At 41.6% G+C, this 20,771-nt stretch overlaps 1 protein-coding gene across 4 annotated transcripts in view; it reads left to right on the top strand.

Moving 5' to 3' along the window:
* RGS17 (regulator of G protein signaling 17) overlaps positions 1–16,675 on the top strand; it is a 64,373-nt gene extending 47,698 nt beyond the window's left edge. For 3 of the 4 annotated variants that reach the window (XM_080998422.1, XM_080998425.1, XM_080998423.1), the window contains 3 exons: positions 12,513–12,602; positions 15,282–15,516; positions 16,327–16,675. In XM_080998422.1, the coding sequence (XP_080854548.1) occupies positions 12,513–12,602; positions 15,282–15,516; positions 16,327–16,515 (514 nt within the window). In that variant the 3' untranslated portion in view covers positions 16,516–16,675. The remainder of the gene's footprint in view (positions 1–12,512; positions 12,603–15,281; positions 15,517–16,326) is intronic. The other variant, XM_080998424.1, reaches the window with a different exon arrangement.
* Positions 16,676–20,771: the final 4,096 nt, after the last annotated feature.

Genomic DNA, 20,771 nt, shown 5'->3' with positions numbered 1-20,771 from the left:
TGAGAAATCTGCACCATATTCAATATATGCCTGGCATCTAAGACACGCCTCATCTTACTGCCACCTCCATCCACACAAAGCATCAGAGTGAGCTTTTTTTTTTAAAGAGAAGCAAGAACAACTGGTTCGAATTATGCAGCCTCACAACCTCTTATTCCCTCTAGCCAGAACAACACTGACCCCCTGCTTGGCTGACCCTTTAGAGATGGTTAAAGCCATCAGTTATAGTACAGCTGTAACAACTGCAACTATGTAAGTCAGTTTCAATAATGACCTTGGCATCAGAATCTTCAGTCACACCATCTTCATCTCACCTTGGTGATGGGGAACCTGTGGTCTTCCAGATATGTACTTAAAATACCCATCGTCCCTAATCACTGGCCATGCTGGATGGAGCTGATGGGAATGAGAATCTAACAAAACATCTAGAGAACCACAGCTCCTCATTCTTGCTGCAATGGCTTGGCATACTTTCCTAATGTATTAGGACTAACAAGACTCCTTTTCCTTGGGGATTATAATTTTAGAGGACAACTGATGAACTGAATTTTTGAAATATTTTTAAAGCCACTAATTCAAACCCTCCAAGTGTCCCTATTTTCTGGGGTGTCACTGATTTAGAGAAGCCGTACCAGTTTCTGATTTGATCCTGGAATGTACCACTTTTCCTTAGGATGTCCCTATTTTCATTGGAGAAATGTTGGAGGGTATGGAGTTATCTAACCCCCGAGCCATCTGAAGGCAATCCTGTATAGGGAATGTTGCTGTTTTTTATATTTAGTGTTTTATTATGTTTTAATATATGTTGGAAGCTGCCCAGAGTGGCTGGGGCAACCCAGTAAAATTATCATTATGGAATGGGATGTCCCTATTTTCACCGGAGAAATGTTGGAGGATATACTAATTCCATCAGGTGGCAGAAGAGCCTATTGTGACATGTGTCTTGAAATTTGAAGAACCCTGCATTTTAATAGAACACTAGGCCCCTCCCCTCCCTGAACATGCCCTTTACTAATTAAATCACACCACCCATCATGAAACCATACCAAAGCTCAAAAACCTTCCTTCTGCCACAGTGTCATAAACGTAAGGTGGATAGATTATTCAGAAACTGACAGTATTTCCACCATTTCCCCCCAGTAAGTAAACGAACAAAAGTTTTACATTATTTTAATAGCATGAAGTACAATACAAGGTCTTAGTTCTTCAAAAATTGGCTGTTGGTTCCTGACCTTCAAAGTGAAAAGTCAGAGTTGGGCATGGAAGTGTAAGGCCCAGAGTGGCAGCAAGCCAGCACTGAAACCAGGTGAACTCAGCAAGCCTTCAGGCTGCTCACTAAAGTACTCAGAGTCAGCAAAAGTCACTGTTGGCAAGAAACCTCTTCTTTCTGGTTTTGTAATTTGCCTCGATAGTCTGAAAGCTCTTGCTTCTGACCTTATTACACAAATATTTCTTTTTATTAAAAGGAACATTTTTTCCTTGTATGGGTTTAACAGCTAACTTGGAGTTATAAAAAAAAGTCACAGCGTCCATGCTTTTGTCATTATTTTTACAGTGAATTTGTGAGGTGTCTGACAGCTATACATGTATTTTGGTAAAGACCTACAGAGAGAGAGAAAGATTAAGCGTCTTGTTCTTCATCCCACACTAGGAGCCAGATTTCTCTCCTGTTATTTAAATGTAGCTATCACTATAAAATTTGAGGCTGTCACATTATTTATAAAGATGGCTGGCTATACTATCACACATAGCTGTGGAGATTTTCAGAGTGGAAAGCAGTTTGAAACAGGGATTGATCTTCGTTGGTATATATACTCTCGGTCTCATCCCACTTCTGCCCCTGGTGACCAGTTTTTGAAGAAGAGGGGGAAAGAACTCTGCGAAATGTATTTGACCAGAGGCAGCTGGGGGGCAGGATCCATTGGAGGAAATGCTTCTCTTCAAGCAGTTTTTAACACCCTTAAGAGCTATTGCCTGCCTTCATCCGTACTTGGATGGAAGAAATTACTGAACTTCACACTAAAAAAAACCCTCAACAGCAGGCCTACACAACTTGTGACCCATCAAGCTGAATGAAACCCACCAGTCACATATGGCAACCCACCAGGGATTCATTTCTACTTCCTGCGGGGTCTAGCCTACCCAGGGCTTTAGTAGGTAGCATCATCTGTTCATGTCTCATTGAGTAAATCTTCAGTAAGTAGCAAAGCAGGTTCATTAATCTGAACATTTCCAGTTTGCCTATTTGAATGCAAATAACTTCTTCGTACACTATTTTGTGAGGCTCTGGGAGTCTACTTTGTGTTCCTTAATAGCCAAGTGATTCTGATCTTTAAGCAAGGGGTTGGTTTGAAGCTTGGCAGTTCTGCTCTCTGCTACATAAAGATTTTGCATTGATTCATCCTCCAGCACTGAATTATTGACCTTATCAGTTGCATTTACAATCAAGGGAGTAAATCTTTCAGGAGCCTGCAGCCTGGAGTAGCTGCTTATTCTTTCTCAAGTTCTAGCACTTGTGCCTCCCTGACAATGTCTTAAATCCTTTCCCTGGGAGGAGGACACCAGCGTTTGAGGATTTTAGAACAACCACCTGGCCAACTGCAGAGATCATAGCGGTAGAACAGCCTCCACCAACCTAGTGTCCTCCAGCCAGTACAGGACATAGATTTGCATATAATTTGCATTGATTTATATAATTATTTCTAACTATACCTATGCATTAGCTAATGTGAATTATATGCAAATCTGTGCCCTGTACGTCCACTGTGCCTGCTCAGTCTGCTGTCCAATTGCTTGTCACTGATGGGCAATGTCAGGGTATCCCTACTCTCTCCCTACTTACTGCTTTATGTCTGTGACTTGGCCTGACAGCCCATCAAACAGAAGACACCTTCAAATGGAGGTCTGTCCTCTGGTAATCCTTCAGCTAGAGGACCACCCTCTATAAAGTAGGACACATGGCCACCCTACTTAGCTGGCAGCCAATGGTGGGCTTGATGAGCTAGCTGCATTCTCTTAATCCCTAGGGATATGGTACACCTGGGTTGAATCAAGAGAAGTTACCAGGTGTTAGTAGTGACATAATGAGGTTATGGGACAGACAGGGTCTGTAGAGCAGGTATCTACAATTCAATAAACAGAGAAGCCTTTGTTGGAAGCATGCAGAAGAGTGATGGAGACTGTAACCCTATGCCCACTTACCTGGGAAGATGTTCCATTGACCTCAGTGGGACATACTTCTGAGTCTACATGTGTAAAAATGTACAGTGAGTGTGTATGATAACACTGTTTAGCCTTATTAGAAGGCAGAGATGGAAATGCTGTAACTTGCCTTTTCCTGTGGTTAAACCACAGAGCCTAGGACTTGCCGATCAGAAGGTCGGCGGTTCGAATCCCTGTGACGGGGTGAGCTCCCGTTGCTCGGGCCCAGCTCCTCCCAACCTAGCAGTTTGAACGCACTTCAAGGTGCAAGGAGATAAAGAGGTACCGCTCCAGTGGGAAGGTAAACAGCGTTTCCGTGCGTTGCTCTGGTTCGCCAGAAGCGGCTTAGTCATGCTGGCCACATGACCCGGAAGCTGTACGACGGCTCCCTCGGCCAATAAAGCGAGATGAGCGCCACAACCCCAGAGTCGGCCACGACTGGATCCAATGGTCAGGGGTCCTTTATGCAATCAAGCTCTGAACACAGCCTGCTCCGCACACCTAGTATCACTTAAACTGATGTGTGAGGAAAGATTTTATGTTTTGTCCCAAAGCCCCATGCAAAAAGAATAGTCTGCTACAAAACTGCTCAGGATGCAAGATGTGGGAAAGAAACGAAACCTCAGTGTCCTTTTGGCTTCTTAAATTGGACACCCCTCCCCACAAGATACAGTTCTCTTTCCCATAAGACTTCACACTGTTTTGAATGTCAAGGTACATTATGTGAAATTAAGACAAGTTCACCTCAGGACATAAACAATTACAAAACTGAATAAGGGTCGACTGAAGGGACAGGAAACAGTGGCAGAGATGCAAGAGTTAAGGTTGTTGATCCTTTCATATGTCTTTATTCATCAACTAGAGTACCAAGTATACATCCACACATACAAAAGAATCCTTTACAGAGTTACAGTTCTCAGCACCCTTAAACTACAGTTCCCAGGATCCTTTGTAGGATGCCATGTGCTTTAGATGTGCATTAGATGTATGGTGTGGTTGTGACCTACATTTCATTTCATTTTACTCTCTTTTATTCAGAAGACTGCAGTTAAACTCAAGTCCATAAGACAGATACAGCATTGGCATGATTTCCCCTATTTTTCAAAAGATCTTCCATTGCTAGAAACTGTGAAGACAATGTGCTTTGCCAGCACAGACCAACAATGTATCATCCGTCAGTAAGTTCCTATGAGCTTGTATAGACTGCATTTGCCTAACAGGGGTGACATCATCTTGGTACACTCTCGGCTCAGCTCAGGAACTATGCAAAACTCATATCTACAAAGAATGGCCACCTGTGTATATGGAAGTGATGTTTTCTCAGGCATGGTTCCTGACTGCTATGTATAGAGCCAACTTAAGTCTTCTTTCAGTTGAATGACCAGCAGCAGCTTGGGTGTGGTACGCATATTGACGGGATCCAGCTCACCCCTCCTATCAAATATTTACCCTTCAAACGGAAAATGATTGCAGTCAAGAAACTGTTTTCAGGGAGCTTGCTTGAAACAGTGTAATTGGGCTCACTGAAAATAATAAATATATTAATCTCTTCAATTTGATAAGGACTGGGGAATTTTTATTTTTCTGACTTCATATTGCAAGATAGTTTGGAGGGATTTCATGTTGTCATTTTAGTGAGGTTGGCATGTTGGCGTCGTTGGAGACCAAGAATACCTGTTTAATCCCTTACTAGGAAATTCAGCTACTGTCTTTGCACCTTTATGAGTGGTGTGATGGGCAGCAGTTAGCAGGTAATGACTCATTTGTATTGGGAGAGAGGCAATGGGAGTGCTACCCTGTTGGTTCTCTTCACGTCTCAGGGGCTTTTGACACCGTTGCCAATGGTGTTCTTCAGGAGCAACTGAGGAAGGTGGTGGTACTATCTTACAGGGGTTCTGCTCCTACCTGCAGGGTCACTACCAGAAAGTAGTACTAGGCGATGGTTGCTCAGCTTCATGGCTTTGGACCTGTGAGATCCCTCAAGAGCCCAAGCTGTCTCCTTTGCTATTTGACACCTATATGAAATCGTTGGGAGCTGACATCTGGGGATTTGGAGTATGGTGTCATCAATATGCTGATGAAACACAGCTCTATTTTTCCATTCCATTAGAACCAGGAGAGGCTGTGAAGGTTTTGGACAGACATCTGGATGGGGTCAATAAACTGGGGTTAGGGAGGGGAACAAGTGCTTGTAGGGTCTTCTGCCATAGGTACCAAAATAACTTGGTTGGCTTTGGATATTTTGCACCTTGACTTGGTGGGAAGCCTCAGGCAGCAGATTGTCTTGGGTCAGTCTTGCCGATGAAACTCTATAATAAAAAGCAGCAGGTAAGAGAAGAAGAAGAAGAAGAGTTTGGATTTGATATCCCGCCTTTCACTCCCTTTAAGGAGTCTCAAAGCGGCTAACATTCTCCTTTCCCTTCCTCCCCCACAACAAACACTCTGTGAGGTGAGTGGGGCTGAGAGACTTCAAAGAAGTGTGACTGGCCCAAGGTCACCCAGCAGCTGCATGTGGAGGAGCGGAGACGCGAACCCGGTTCCCCAGATTAGGAGACTACCGCTCTTAACCACTACACCACACTGGCTCTCAAGAGAGTTGAGAATTAGACCAAGCATCAAAATAAAACTCTTGTTTTGAGTTTCCGAAGACACATCTGAAAGTTCTGACTTTAGCGACTGAATCTAACTCAGCGGCCCAGTTCACATTGGGCAAACCCTGACTTAACATTATGGTTTGTTTGAAGTGAAGGAACCATGATCCCCAGTTCAGGTGTAATGACACATGAGGGATCATGGTCTGTCGCGCCCATTAATTAGGGGGGAGGAGTGAGCTGAGAGCCTTCTGTGCATTCACAATAATCCTCTAAGATTTTCTGCAACATGCAAACACTGCCAATGTTTTGATAATGGAATTATAAAAAATAAAAATAAAAATCCCCTTCACCCCCTATAGTGGAGGGTGAAAGATATAACTTCTGGCTGATATATTAGCTCACAGAATAATTTCCTGCTTGCAGAGAGTTTATCTTCCAACCATGTATCATTCCAAATCAGCTTAAAATGTCAGTTGCACCAGGAATAAGTGTCTGGGATTTTTAAACAGAACTCAAGCACTATCTCTGGACTCCAAAGAATTAAGCAACTCTTTCAAGACTTAAAACCAAGATGTTGTGGAATCCTTCAATTAAAAAGCAGCCCTACTCTTTCTTAAGACAGAAGGCAAAGAAGATAAACAGCCTTTAAAAATCTGGCAGAATATAAATATTCATCCATGTGGAGGCCCTACTGATGTGCTTAGGCATGCTTTCATACAGAATGTGCATCGTGTCTCCTTGTCTCTCTCCCTTTTTCTTCATTTCTTCACAATTTGGCTTCATGGAATTCTATTTGTACCTCTTACCTTCATTTTTGCTTCTCCTGTAATGTTCATTCGCATGGAGGGATTCATCCCATCATTTCTATTTCCAGATGTTAGTTGATTCCAAAGTGCCCTCTCCAAAGTATGTTTTAAACCTCCCCTGGTGCACTTTATGTTCCACTTTACATGATTCAACTTGCAGTTGGAGCAAACATTATGGATGGCCACTTACCTGTATTAAAATGGCCACAGTCACATACTTAAACGGGACATTTTGGTGGACCAGTTTGCATCACTTGCCTGGCAGTGTCCGAACAGCTCATATAGCAATAATCACATGATCACTGAGAAATGTGGTGTGTACTTATTGACATCCTAGTCATAAACATTTGGCTTGTGATGTGTTCACAGTACGGATCTGACAGTTGCTCTAACGTGGTCTGGGGAATCCACGTTTAGTTTCATTCTGGATCAGGAATGATTCAAATGTGTGGGGCCGGCTTCAACTCAATAGTTGTGCTGGCAGGAGCCAGAGCAACGAGTCCTGCTGGCACAATGGGGCTTGCTCATTTCTGCTCCCCGGTATGCCCCTGCTTTCCTCAGCTCAGTGGGGTCTGGAGAACCCCCCAAACAGCACATCAGGGGAGGGGAGATAGTTCCATCAGCAGAAATGCTTATGCTGATGGAAGAATCATATTAGCATGATGTTGAATTTCTTCCATGGTACCTCTAGCTCAGGCTTCTTCAAGATGTTTTTAAGACTACAATTCCCATCATCCCTGGCCACTGGTCCTGCTAGCTAGGGATCACGGGAGTTGTAGGTCAAAAACATCTGGAGGGCCGAGTCTGAGGAAGCCTGCTCTAGCTGGATTGCCACATTCATTGCACATGGATAGATACGTTCCAGTTGTTGGATGAGAAAACAACCACAGTGCCAAGAAGATGATCAGTGCTTTATGTTTTCCCAGCACAGATACCCTGTTTCCCCCAGAACAGGCAATCAGCTCTCACTCTAGATAGAGAGATTACGCTAAAAAAAAAAAAGAGGCTACGTATTCCCTTCTAATAGATAAGGCATGTTATTTATATTATTACTGTATCATGTTGAAGTTCAGTATTTACACTTTAAATACTCTAGGGGGTGCATTTACTCAGGGAAAATCAATAGTTAAGACTTCTGACTCAGTCCTATGGCACAAGAGCTTTCCACACATTTTTCAAAGGATCTGCTGACAAAGCAAGCTCAGCACTTCCCCTTGCTGTTCCTCCTTCTGCCCAGCCCCCTGCATGTTTAATTGGTGTCAAGACTTGTCCCTTCTTCCCAGTTGCCACTGTTCACCACTGTCATTTTTATGTTTTGTGTGCACATACATACACAGACATTTTAAAATGGGCAGCAAGGAGAATAGCATGAATCACCTGAAAAGAGTGGAAGAGGGATCAGGGAGCTATCAGCAGTGCCATAGATCAGTGGGTGGGGATTACATACCTGCCAACTATATGCATTCAATAAAACTTTGTCCAAATATGAATCAATGAGAAATGAAGAACTTTCACAAATTCTATTTTCAATCATTCCATTGTAATAGATTGGCATTCCCTAAACACTTCAACCAGCATCTCTGCCTCTAAGCCACATTTATTTGACTGTATTACAGCGCACACAGCATCTGGGTTACAGCAAGTTGCCATAGTGCAATGCATGCTGCATGCTAAGTATATATTTGCTGGCATAGGAAATATATAGGAATGGCCCTTTTGCTTATTATCCTGTACATGCTCACCTAGACAGTCACTGAATTCAGCTGCTTAGCAAGAACCTGACTAATGTGAATGCAGTTGGGAGTGTGAATGAATGTGAGTGATGGACAGGTACATCTTCATCACAATTTTGTCCCACCTTTCCTCCAAGCAGCTCATATGTTTGGGGAGGGAGAAGTACAGCCCCCCCCCCATTACATCCTCACAACAACCTCCAAGGATATCCTAATGCAGCTTTAAAGTCTGTGGATACCTGCTGATCGAAGAGCCCAAGGTCACAAGTAGGATTCACAGCTAAATACTCTTGTACCTAAGTAACTCTGGTCCATGGTCTGTGCTCTCTGCCTACTATATCACACTGTCTACAACACAAGTTTGTGATGTTCAGCATTTACTCCCAAAGCAGGTGCCTTATTTGTTCTATTGGCGCTTTCCCATTTTATGAGTCTTCAGAAAGTCAACTGGTGCAAATTTCTCTCTCACACACACACACAGTTCTGCTTCTCCATTGAAATCATAGTTACTGCTGCATTACTGAATCACTGCTGAATCATTGTTGCAGACCAAAGACCAATGACATAGTAATATTCTTATAGTGCCTGTAAGACAGAAATATGCTTGGAAACTGACACATTGGGGGAAAGGGGAGTTCTGGCCCCCTCGGTTCAGTTTTTATCATACAATTCATGCTACAAAAGGGTAAAGTAATTATGGAAAAACATACTCTGTTTTCCAAGGGCAACATTATAACCCTGCTCAGTTTCTTAGAAACACTGGGTACACATGAATGAATATTAGTGCTGAGACAGACTAGTGGGCTTATACCCCTCAAACATTTACATACCTCTCAAAAAGTATGCTCTGTGCTCAGCAGGGACACTTGAAAGGCACAAAGCTGTTCACCAATAGATTTTAGGATTCATTCATTACTCTTAAACTAAGCTTTCAGTGTTTATAGCTGACTACTTTTCTACACTGCTTAGGATGATTGGCATATGTTGCAAATGGCTGGTACTATAAGGCTGAAATCCAGTGCACACTTACCTGGGACTCTGAAAGTAAGTCCCAGTAAACTTAATAAGACAGGTAGAAGATTTCACTAAATTTTTCACCAAGAGCAGAAGTCTTAATTTTGAAGGCTCACAGTGTTATTGAAAATGGTGGCTGCCATTTCTAATTTACTAGTCAGGTGACCCATTAACCATAAACATGGATTACTGGGGGGGGGGGCATGGCTGGCCACAATTATAGAACTATCACTATCCTTACTGAAAATCATTTTGGTTCTGTCGAGGCTTCAGGTGGTTCCCCTGATGAAATCTTTAAAAAAAACACATTTTGCTTTAAGTAAAATTGCATGGATCCACTAGTCCCAGGTTTTCCCAGTTTTATCCTCTGTATGGAGAGTTTCTTCAACAGCCCTTGACTCCAGTGCTGTAGAGAATCAGATGGTGCCCACAGAATAACTTTACTAACAACCTACATTAATGCTTTCTGTGGGTCCTGGTTAGGTCTGTGAGCAGCCCCATAGAGGAGGAAAAAATATCTAGTCTTTGATTTCCTTAGAAATCCAGCAAAGCTCAAGCAGAAACTATCCCAAACTCCATTTTTTGCCTAATGGCAACTATAAATTAGCTTACTGTATACCTACTGTTTTGTTGTGAATAATATACCTATTAGGGATCTTAAGCATAGTCATAGAAACCTAACATACAAATTTGGGAAGCAAATATTATTGTAGGAGAAAAAGAAATCCCCCATTACTATCCATTAAGCATTGTAAAAGAGAGAAACAGGTCTTTGGGTGCAGAAATTTACATTGTTCTCAGCATCTTGTAATTGGAAGTAGATTTGATTTTTATTTTTTTGCTGGAAAGCAAACATGCTTTTATTGGCTTGAAGAGATTACTGGCCAAAGTGCCATTTATCACAGTGGTACATATTGAACTCACAGCCGAGGAGTATTCCTTGCACCTTAGTATTAAAACGATGGCTGGAGGCTCAATACATATGTTTTATTCATTGAAGATGATGTATAGTTTGGATTAACTCTCTGGACAATGTCATCAATCATCATAAGGCAAGCTCCCAGTAGTGCTAGGGCATACTGTTGTACATAGATATGTTTTTACACCCGATTACATTGTGAATGATAATATGACTTCTTAAAGATATATACTGAACATTAATGGCTCTAGTTGAAATAAATAGATGTTGCATAGTAGCAGTACCAGATTTGCTGGATTGTGCCCCAGTTTAAACCAGGCAGGTGCGCCAAGTATTGGGGACTGAGGGCTCTTCAGCCTCCCAAAAAAATTCAAGGAGGGGGCTGCCCCCCCCAAAAAAATCCTGTGGCCCTGCTCTGCCTCCTCCTCCCTGCCCATTGCCGCACAGGTAGAAGGAGGCCAATTGTGGAGCCCGGCAGCTATGCTCCAGGATTGTGTGGCTGCAGCTCCCAGCGAGATCTCCCAAGATCTCGCCAGAAGCAACACAATTCTGGTAGGTGATGTTTCGGCCAGGTGGAGGTGACACCTTCCTGTTTCACCTCAGGTGGCAAAACGGGACAGGCTGCCCCTGCGTAGATGCCATACTGATAGAGTATGTCTGGCTTTTAATACAAATCAGGCAACTAGATAGGTAAGGAGCTGGAACAAAAAGGGAAAACAATCAATCCTACTATTTTTAACAGGCCACATCATGTCACAGAGAGAGCATGGGAGCCAATGTTACAAGTTTCTATACTTGAGCACTGAATGCACAATAACATTTTGAAAGAGGAGCCATCTAGTGGCTAGTAGCATTGCTGAATCTGAGCTGCCAGAAGACATTGCAAGAAATGCCTCGCTTAGAATTTATGAAAATAACCACTGTTGGGCCTTTTAAATGATGACAATATGGAACATCTTTTCTCTGTTCTTTTCTTTTCTTCTTTTCTTTTCTGTTCTGTTCTTTTCACATATGTGTTCCAAATATTAAAATATATAGAGAGTCAGTTTGTTGTCAGGACTTACCGTATTTTTCGCCCTATAAGGCGCACCGGCCCATAGGATGCACCTAGCGTTCGGGGGGGGGTCAAGAAAAAAATATGATTCCCCTCCTCCCAGCTCTGGGAGCAGCGGACAGGCCTTCTCCCTGCTTTTGCGGGAGGTGGAGGAATTCCCCCACCTCCCGTGAAAGCCCACAGGAGGGAGAAGGGACTAACTCAGCCAGTCAGTCCCTTCTCCCTCCTTGGGGAAAAGCCCCCAAGAGCTGCGCGCTCTTTAAAGGCTGTGCGGCTCTTGCGGGCTTTTCTGCGAGGTGGGGGCCTCATAGAAAAGCCCGCAGAAGCCACGCAGTCTTTAAAAAGCGCACGGCTTCTGGGTGCTTTTGCGGGAGGTGAGGGAATTCCCCCATCTCCCGCAAAAGCCCACGGGAGGGAGAAGGGACTGACTCAGCCAGTCAGTCCCTTCTCCCTCCTTCGGGAAAAGCCCCCAAGAGCCGCGCAGGCTTTAAAGAGCGTGCAGCTCAAAGTGGGGTCGGGGAGCAGCGTGAAGGCGTCGCTGCCTTCCCACTGCCCCCCATCCTCTGGGGCTGGCGATGGGGGAAGCGCTGAGCTCCTCCACCGCCAGCCTCAAAGCCGGGTTGGAGAGTAGCGGGAAGGCGTCGCTCCCCTTCCCGCGGCCCCCCATCCTCTGGGGCTGGCGATGGGGGAAGCGTTGCTTTCCCCCACCGCCAGCCTCAAAGAGCAGACTCTCCTGGCTTCAGCGAAAGCATTGCGAAGCCTCCGGAGCAGGCTTCGGAGGCTTTGCGTTGCTATCGCTGAAGCCAAGGAGCCTGCATTCGCCCCATAGGACGCACACACATTTCCCCTTAATTTTTGGAGGGGAAAATGTGCGTCCTATAGGACGAAAAATATGGTAATCACTGAAACAAATAAAGATTACAAAAGTTACAATTGAGGTGTTGATATTAAATATACAATCTGTCTCCCTCGGTGTTCCTTTGAGTAGAGGAGATTGGAGGAGTCTTAAAAGGTCAGGGGAATCTCTTTTTATGATGGGTATTCCAATGGTGGCCTGCATTTGCCACCAAGACAATGTCTCCTTTAAGAATGCAGGTTCACGTTAAACCTCAGTGTTGTTTTATATATTGTATATTCATTGTTTTAAATTAATTCTCTCTAGACAAAATAAAGTGTTGTACTACATTGCAGCCTCACTGTTAGGAATGAAGATAGAGGGGACAGTACAGGAAGGCCGACACACACAACTAAAATGGAGAGCATTCAAGTCATAGAAGAGTGGTAAGTTTGCTGTTTGTCTTCTCTAATTGCCTCTTACCATAAACTATGATGGCCGCAATCTTCTGCACACATACTTGGGACTAAGTCCCACTGAACTCAATGGGCGGTATCAATGGCTACCTTAGCACAAAGATCTCTGTTTGTGCCATGGAACTTCCTTCCCTCTCCTCTTCCCAAATCTGCTCTGGACGGTTGGGGAAAACACAGAACAAGTTGGGGAAGAGATGAGTAGAGGGGAGGGAAGTTTCATTGTGTAGCCAGAATAAGGTTACCAGATTTTTTTCAATGAATCCGGGGACACTTTTCAACTTCAATGGATTTTGTATGGGGACTGATTTGTAAATCCGGGGACTGTCCCCGGGAAACGGGGACGTCTGGTAACCTAATGGAACTACTTTGTTGTGGCTTACTTCTGAGTAAACATGTACAGGATTGCACTGTTAGTTGCTTCACTGTGTGTGCTTTCCTGTAATTCATACAAAAGCAACAACCAGAAATTTGAGTTTCAATCAGCTGGTCTTCATGTAATATAACAGGATAGGAGCATTGCTGATGCATGATTGTGGTATAAATAAAATAAAATAAAGCATGCTTTCTCCTTTCTGTCAGCATATCAATGAATAATCATTTTTTTCTGTGCAGAAAAATAACTGTAAGAAGCGCAATTAGATTCGGCGCTGTGCATGCTCCATGCAAAAATAAGTGTGTGTTAAAACTCCTGTGTTATGGAAATACAAATTCTGTGCCAAGAAAAGCTGAACTCATCATCATGTATAAATTAGGAAATTGAATAAATTTTGCACACTGACTCTTTTGCGTAATTTATTTTGCTTTTGCTTGTCATGGTGAGAAGCAAATAACTATATGGAGCCCTGAGCTCTGCTACCAAACTATTGGCATTCTTATTCGTCCATACTTCTATGCCTTCTTACAGTTTAGTAAGTCACTGTTAATTTGTTTTTAAAACTGTTTATCAGTTTCTGATAATTACTATAATTACTTGCTGTTCTTAATATCTGTTTTTAGCATTATTTTAATGTATATTTTATACTCTTATGTAAACTGCTTACAGGTATGGGCTTGTGTGTGTTCTTGTCCTCTCTCCTCCTTGTGCAATAAAAGGGGAGTGAAAGCTTCCACTTTCGCTACTGAATAAACCACAGTTCCATGTTATGTATGAACCTAGAGAACTGTGGATAGTTATAACCAATGTTAGTTACAATGGTTTGATACATAACAGATTGTGAAACTAATAGGTTGCTTATTAGTTAAGTAACAGGCTGTTAGTTTGTTAACTAACAGGTTGTAGAAACATGCTGGCAAGCATGGGGGCAATTCCTACTGAAATCTCAGAAACCAGATCTTTTAATTAATGCAAGTGGAAGGCTAAGGAAGACATAGTTGAAATTTTAATGGTCATCTGAGCTGGGTCTCTCTGTTGCATCATCCATTGAGGATTCACACAACTGACAACACTCAGCTGAGGTTCTGGAAGAGCAGGGAAGTTCATCCCTTGTTCTGTCGTCAGATACATACCCATGTCACAATTACACTGATGTAGTTACCTTTCAGACATACGTGCTGCCTTATACTGAGTCAGACCATTAATCTATCTCACTCAGTGTTGTCTACACTAGGAGCAGACAGCCTTCTAGGCCCAAAGTGGCAGTGTGTGAGCTTTTGGATCCAGTGGGTGTGGTTAGTGATAGGTGTGGCTGGAGCCGGTGTTGCCATATACAGAATTCACATGCACACAATTTTCTTTTTCTTTTGCCCCAGTTTTTCCTTTCATTGGTTTTTCATTAGCCTCCCTACCCTCTTTCATTTGCCTCCCTTTACACCATCAATTTCTGACATTATACTGCTGCTCCTCCCTTTTTATATTAGTTCAAGTTATTGGCCTAATCCTGTCTTATTGATAACCTTACTACATGCTATAAATTACAAACATAAAAGTATTGGAGCTTACTGTTGTTGTTGTTGTTGTTGTTGTTGTTGTTGTTGTTGTTAAGTTAAACTATTACACCAATTCAGGATCTGAGATTTTTAAAAATTGCCTTCATGGTTTTCAGTCTAACTTTTTTCTTCCCTTTCCACTTCAAGGTAATGCCATCTTGTGGTCAAGAATGATTTTTCATAACATAGCATCCATTAGTTTCAAAGAAGGGTATCCCACATTTCTGGTCTTTATAAGTTGAAGAAAGGTTTTAATAATCCATTGCACAGCCATTTTGTTTATAGAAACAAATTTTAATATCCTTTTTAGAATTAATTCACATGTCTCATGTTTCACCTCTGGCCAACTCAAGTCAAAGAGTGAAGCTCTCATTGGAGAGGGTTTTGGTGTGTGTGGGGGGGGGGGGTGTAAATGCATGCCGGGGGGGGGCATGCACCTGCTCTCCACCCATGCTTGCTGACTTGTCAGTTTGAGGAAATATCTGTTGTTGTGAGGTCTGCGTTTTGGGATTAGGATAAGATTTGTATTTCCATGGGAGGCAAAATGTCTCTTCCCAATCCCAGCGCTCATCTCTGACTCCTGTACATAACCTGACAACCTACTTCTGTCTTCTCTTTCTAAATATGAATTGTTTGACTGCTAGCTTTTAGAATTAGAAACACTGAATAGCTTTTCGTTGTTGTTGTTGCTGCTGCTCTTGTCATTGTTTGTTTGTTTTGCAGCCAAAACCCTACAGAAGATGAAATCCTGTCTTGGGCTCAAAATTTTGACAAGATGATGAAAACACCAGCCGGTAGGAATATTTTCAGAGAATTTCTTCGAACAGAATATAGTGAAGAAAACTTGCTGTTCTGGCTAGCATGTGAAGACCTGAAGAAGGAACAGAACAAAGAAATTGTTGAAGAAAAAGCAAGGCTTATATACGAAGACTACATTTCTATACTTTCACCCAAAGAGGTAATACCATAAATTCCAAATTGGCATACAAGCTTGGGGTCAAATGTGGCCCCAGGCCCCTTGCTCTCTCTGGCCCTTGGAATTCTCTGAGGGCCATGCCCTTCATCTGCTCTGCTCTGCATTCCCCTTGAGTGTTTTGACTGGCCTGAACTATGATAATTCCCCTTGCTTGTTGGGTGAAGAATGGAGAGAGATATGATTTGTGCAGCTGGAATGTAGTCTACAAAAACAAAGGGGAAAGTTCCAAACCCCTGCCATAAAGGCTTACAGTTGCCTTTAGGTTAGAAAGCATGAAGTAAACTCCTTCACAAGTGGTTGGTAAAGGTGCCATAAGCGATAAACTCTTTGCTGTAATGCTCTCTAACAAAGGGAAGTGAAAACAAGATGGCAGCAGCTGTTCAGCAAAGTGATAGTGCAAAGCAGGCATTATGCCTGACAATGGAGAGAGTCCTGGGAAAGGTTGAGGCAGAGGGTTGGGCTTGCTTTGCAACCAAACGGGACTAACAATGTATGGAACAGATAAATAAATACCTGAAATGGTCCTATGTCTATGCTTTTCCACCCAGGCCAATGACTCAGTAGTTCAGGCAAAAAATGCATAGGTTTGTATCATTCCATTTTCATTTGCTAAAGAAACACAGTACATATCATATCAATCATACAACTGATAAAGATGTCAAAGGGTTTAGGACAGTCCTTCCATGTAGGCAAGATCCAGTTGGTGATTGAGTAAGACTGAAGCCTTAAAGTGAGATCTGTATACCTTTCTTGAGTGAGGGATTGCTCAACTTCTTTTCCTCTTCTCTTTAGGTTAGTCTAGACTCACGGGTGCGAGAAGTGATCAACAGAAATTTGTTGGATCCCAATCCGCATATGTACGAAGACGCTCAACTTCAGATCTATACGTTAATGCACAGAGACTCTTTCCCAAGGTTTTTGAACTCTCAGATTTATAAGTCTCTTGTCGAAAGTACTGTGGGCTCTACTTCTGAAACTTAGGTCTGTTTGAGAGGGGCTGAAATCTTGATTTAGCTTTTGGGGTGGGGTGAGGGTGGGGATACTATTAGGATGAAGACAGAAGAAGCATTTTTAGAGTGGCGGGGCTGCTCTGGAAGCACCCTTGCTGCATTCAATCCAAAACGTACCTTTCTTCTCCCACGTCAACTGGAGCAGTTTTGCACTTTAAGAAACGTATCCTTTTTCAATGAATAAGGTGACAAATGAGCAGATTGAACGCTGTGCTTTTTTAAAAAAAAGAGAGAGAGAAAAGATGGATGGCTCATTCATTAAATGGAGTGGGGGGGGGGAGCAAGACTGACAGCTGAGCCAGGCTTTACTTTGCTGGCATGTCTACGTCTGTCTTTTCGCTTGTGAGGCTGAGAGGAAGCCAGGTTCACCCCACAGCCGAGAGACATGCTACGAGCTCTCTTTTTGTATTCCATCTGTCTTCACCTTAGTAGTTTACTAACATCTGAAACTGAGTTCCTGGAGAACTACAGTTTAGCACTACTCAGGCTACTGTGAAGAAAACAAATACACACAATGGTCTTTGTCTACATTTTACCAAGGTCCTTCATGCTTGAGTTTGGAAGGGGGAGGAAGAGTAGATTTGCTAAATAACCACTCGTTTCGCACACTTTTCACAGCTGCAGTTGAGATTGCAATGACATGCGTGTCGTTTTATGAAGTATTTCCTTGTGTACCCTCACACAGCATGTGCAAAGCAAAAACTGCTTCATTTACCACTTTGTTGTTGCAATATTTAATCCAACAACATAAATTATATCGGTATTTAATAACATTTTGTGCAATATGGTCTTACAGTACACACAGGAATCCTCTGAACAGGCCGAAAAGCAACTTGCATTTTTAAACAACATATGCGAACACTGTCAGAAACTAGCCCTGAAGTGTAGCAATGTTATTCCAAGCGCTCTGTGGGGGAAAATCCATTGCTATGAAAGACAGACAAGCTTTCTGTGTAAGAAGGAGAGAGAGATGGAGCATGTGTGTGTTATTTATCATTAATTTAAAAATTCAAAACAAGAGGTTCCTCTTGTTGACTGCCATAATTGTGGCATTTTCATTGCAGAGTTCAAAATGTCAAAAAAATAAACATAAACAAAGCACAATTACATGAAGGGATCCATGTTGGGGTTACATAGTATATGCGCTGACATTGTTTTTAATTGTTATAAGAACAGATAATCAATGTACATTTCAGATGTCGGATAATGTAACAGATTTATTAAAGACTGGCTATCCAGTTATCTCACGCTGCTGTGTAATGTTATGTAATTCAGCAAAGCAAAACAAAAACCCAGAAAACAAAAAAAAATTAATGCATACACACAACCATGGTTGATAATTTACTTTTTTTTAATTAAAAAGTTTAAATTTTTTAAAGGGAAAAATGCCTAGATGTAGCATTTCAGTCCACACTGAGGACTACTATTTGTCTGTCAGTTATTTTTTCTAAAAAGTGCTATCATATGAAATGGAATGTTCGTGTGTTTTCCAGAAACTGAAACCAAATTGTTATTTTAAAAAAAAAAAAAAAAGGCTGAAGAAGACTATCTTCTGACCTGCCTAATTTTGAAGGATTTGTTGTGGAGTAGAAAAAGTTTACAGAGATTTAAATAAATATTAATTTAAAAAAAAAAAAAGTGGCCCAAGAATGAGATCAGTGGGTGTTTTATTATCTTTGTTCAAAAACAAAATTAGACAAACAAAAGGACTTCTTTTAAGTGCTAAAATGAAAGAGGGAACAAAGTAGTTCAGCCACCTTAAGCTCAGTTTATTTGGGCCATCTTTTTGCACAACCACTCTGGATTGAACGTGAGCTCAGGCAGCGAGTAATGGGGCTTTTGTGGAACTCCCATTCATTGCTCTTGTGCGACGGTCGAGATTCCTGGGGGGGAAATATACACACTCCCTTTGCTGCTAGTTTTGTAGGTAGGTGCTTAATGTGGTTTTTTTTAAAAAAATAAACTTTCCTGATTTAAATACATGCTTCGACCTTGCGAATAAATATCTAATCTAAAAATTGAAAGAAAACACCACACATTTTTCACAGCTGTTCAAACCAGTGGTGCGTGTTGACATATTTCCTTTGAGGAACTTTTTTAAAGCAGGCCATAGGGTTTTGAAGAGTTTTGTTTTGGGTTTTTTTGACCATCCAAAACCTCAGTGATGCTTCTCCCTTAATGTCAGCCAGTTGACGTAGTTGGCCCTCGTTTAAAATAAACCTCACTGTGGTGTTAACTGAGTAGACTTTGGTTCTCAAATGTTGGCCTCTTGTCTGCAGGCTATTCCTAAAGGGCAACATCTCTGAAGGGCCACCAAGCATGCTGAGGTGCAGCCCCCCTCCCATCTTTAGGTGACATTTGACCCAGGGCTGTGCTGAATAGGATGTCCTCAGAAGCTCCATTGCAGTGGCCAAAAGGACTCTCAGCCGGAATAGGTATTGATTGGTGCAGAATAACTTTCAGAGCTGGATAGTCCTACCCCAGTCCTAAACATCTGCACCAGAAGTCCTTTATCCATGCCAGCAGAATATCAGAGTACCCTAAATACCCCCTTCCTAAATCCCTTTTTGCTGGTGATTGGGCCATTCATATGTTTCCAAAAGGATCTTTCTTTCTTTCTTTCTTTCTTTCTTTCTTTCTTTCTTTCTTTTCTTCCTCTCTTTCCTTTGCTACCTCTTCATTTTTAATTTATTGAACACATGTCAAAGGGCAGATGTGGGGAATTTTTGCTTATTATTTTACTTGAAATCTGTAGAACTTTTAGGTGGGGGGGAGGGAGGGAGGGAGACGCAGGCAATTTAGCTGCTCATTTTCTTAAGCTCATTTGGGTTTTTTGTAATTTATATAGAATTCAGGAGATAATGACTTTAAAGGGCTATTCTTTATTCCCTATGCAACTCTTTGGATAACTGTGGTAGTGTTTGACAAAATGGGGGTTTAAAAAAAAAGAGGAGAGAGACTAAATAAATAAATAAGAGGAAATTCTGCAAAGCAGAAAACATAAAAGGTCTGTTTACACTGGCATTGCTGACTATCCTACCATAATCAGCACTTTTAAATATTGTTGTTTATGAAACTGTAGTTTAAAATGCAAGATGAATTATTTATAAAGGACATTCTTTTAATAAATATCTGTTTTGTCTGAAAAGTGTTATTGTGTTATGATATACTTTATTCATGTTGGTTAGTTATTTACCATTATGAATAAATTTTAAAGGTATATTGATAGAATAATACCTTTGAAGATGTTTACAAAGACAGATTTTTTTTTCCTAAAGGGGGGTGGGAATGGGCAAGGGGAGTGGAACTGACAGAGAAATGCCTCCTCCTACTGTGAAATTCTCATTGTGGATGAAATAAATGTAAGATATGTGTTTTTTTCCTAACCAGAATTGATTTAACTGTGGTATTGCATATCAAGAGCACCACAGTTAATGTCATTTTTACTATGGTACTCTGAATATATAGCACCCTTTCTGTATATATATGGTGTGAATTCAGGTTTGTTACAGTGTTTGAAACACAATTATCTCTGGTGCACACAACTAGGTACTATGTAATTAGAGAATACTGCATGTATACAACTTTCAATATTTAGACTTCATATTTTGATGTTACTATTTGATGGTGACCTGTTAATCAGAAGCTATCTTTATAAGATACTTTTAATACAGTAGGCAAGTTGTCAGTTTGACAGAATATATCTTCTGAGGAAACTTAATGAAAACTAACTATAAGGGCCCAAAAACACCATCCTGAATTCTAGCATAGGATTTCATAGTATCTGTATTTGGGGGAGGGGGGGAAATGTATAGCATTTAAACAAACTTTTCAGAAATTGGTTAGTGTGTTATTGCAATGAGACTGTGTTAACATTTCAGTCTATGTCCTTCTTCTTAAGAGGTCAGTAGACTAACCATACAACACTCCAAATGTTCTTCCTAGGAGTAGATGTATATTTTAAATGCACAGGATATATATGCCTTTTGCCTTTTTTTTTTTAAAAAAAACCATGCAGGTTGTTGGGTGTCAAAATCCTGTGGCTGCAAAAACAGCCAGAGTTTTTTCATGCCACTTTTGCATACCTCAATCTGTTTTATGAAACTGATGCAGTATTGGCAATGTTTTAGACGGTAACATAATCTCATTGCTCTCGGTATATTTGCAAAATGTGAGCAGCCAATGATTAAACTTCTAAAAAGACTACCGTATTGTGCATGCGCTATA

Source organism: Podarcis pityusensis, assembly GCF_964106645.2.
Source record: "Podarcis pityusensis genome assembly, chromosome: 3".
Lineage (NCBI taxonomy): Eukaryota > Metazoa > Chordata > Lepidosauria > Squamata > Lacertidae > Podarcis > Podarcis pityusensis.
This window is presented reverse-complemented; position numbering and strand designations above follow the sequence as displayed.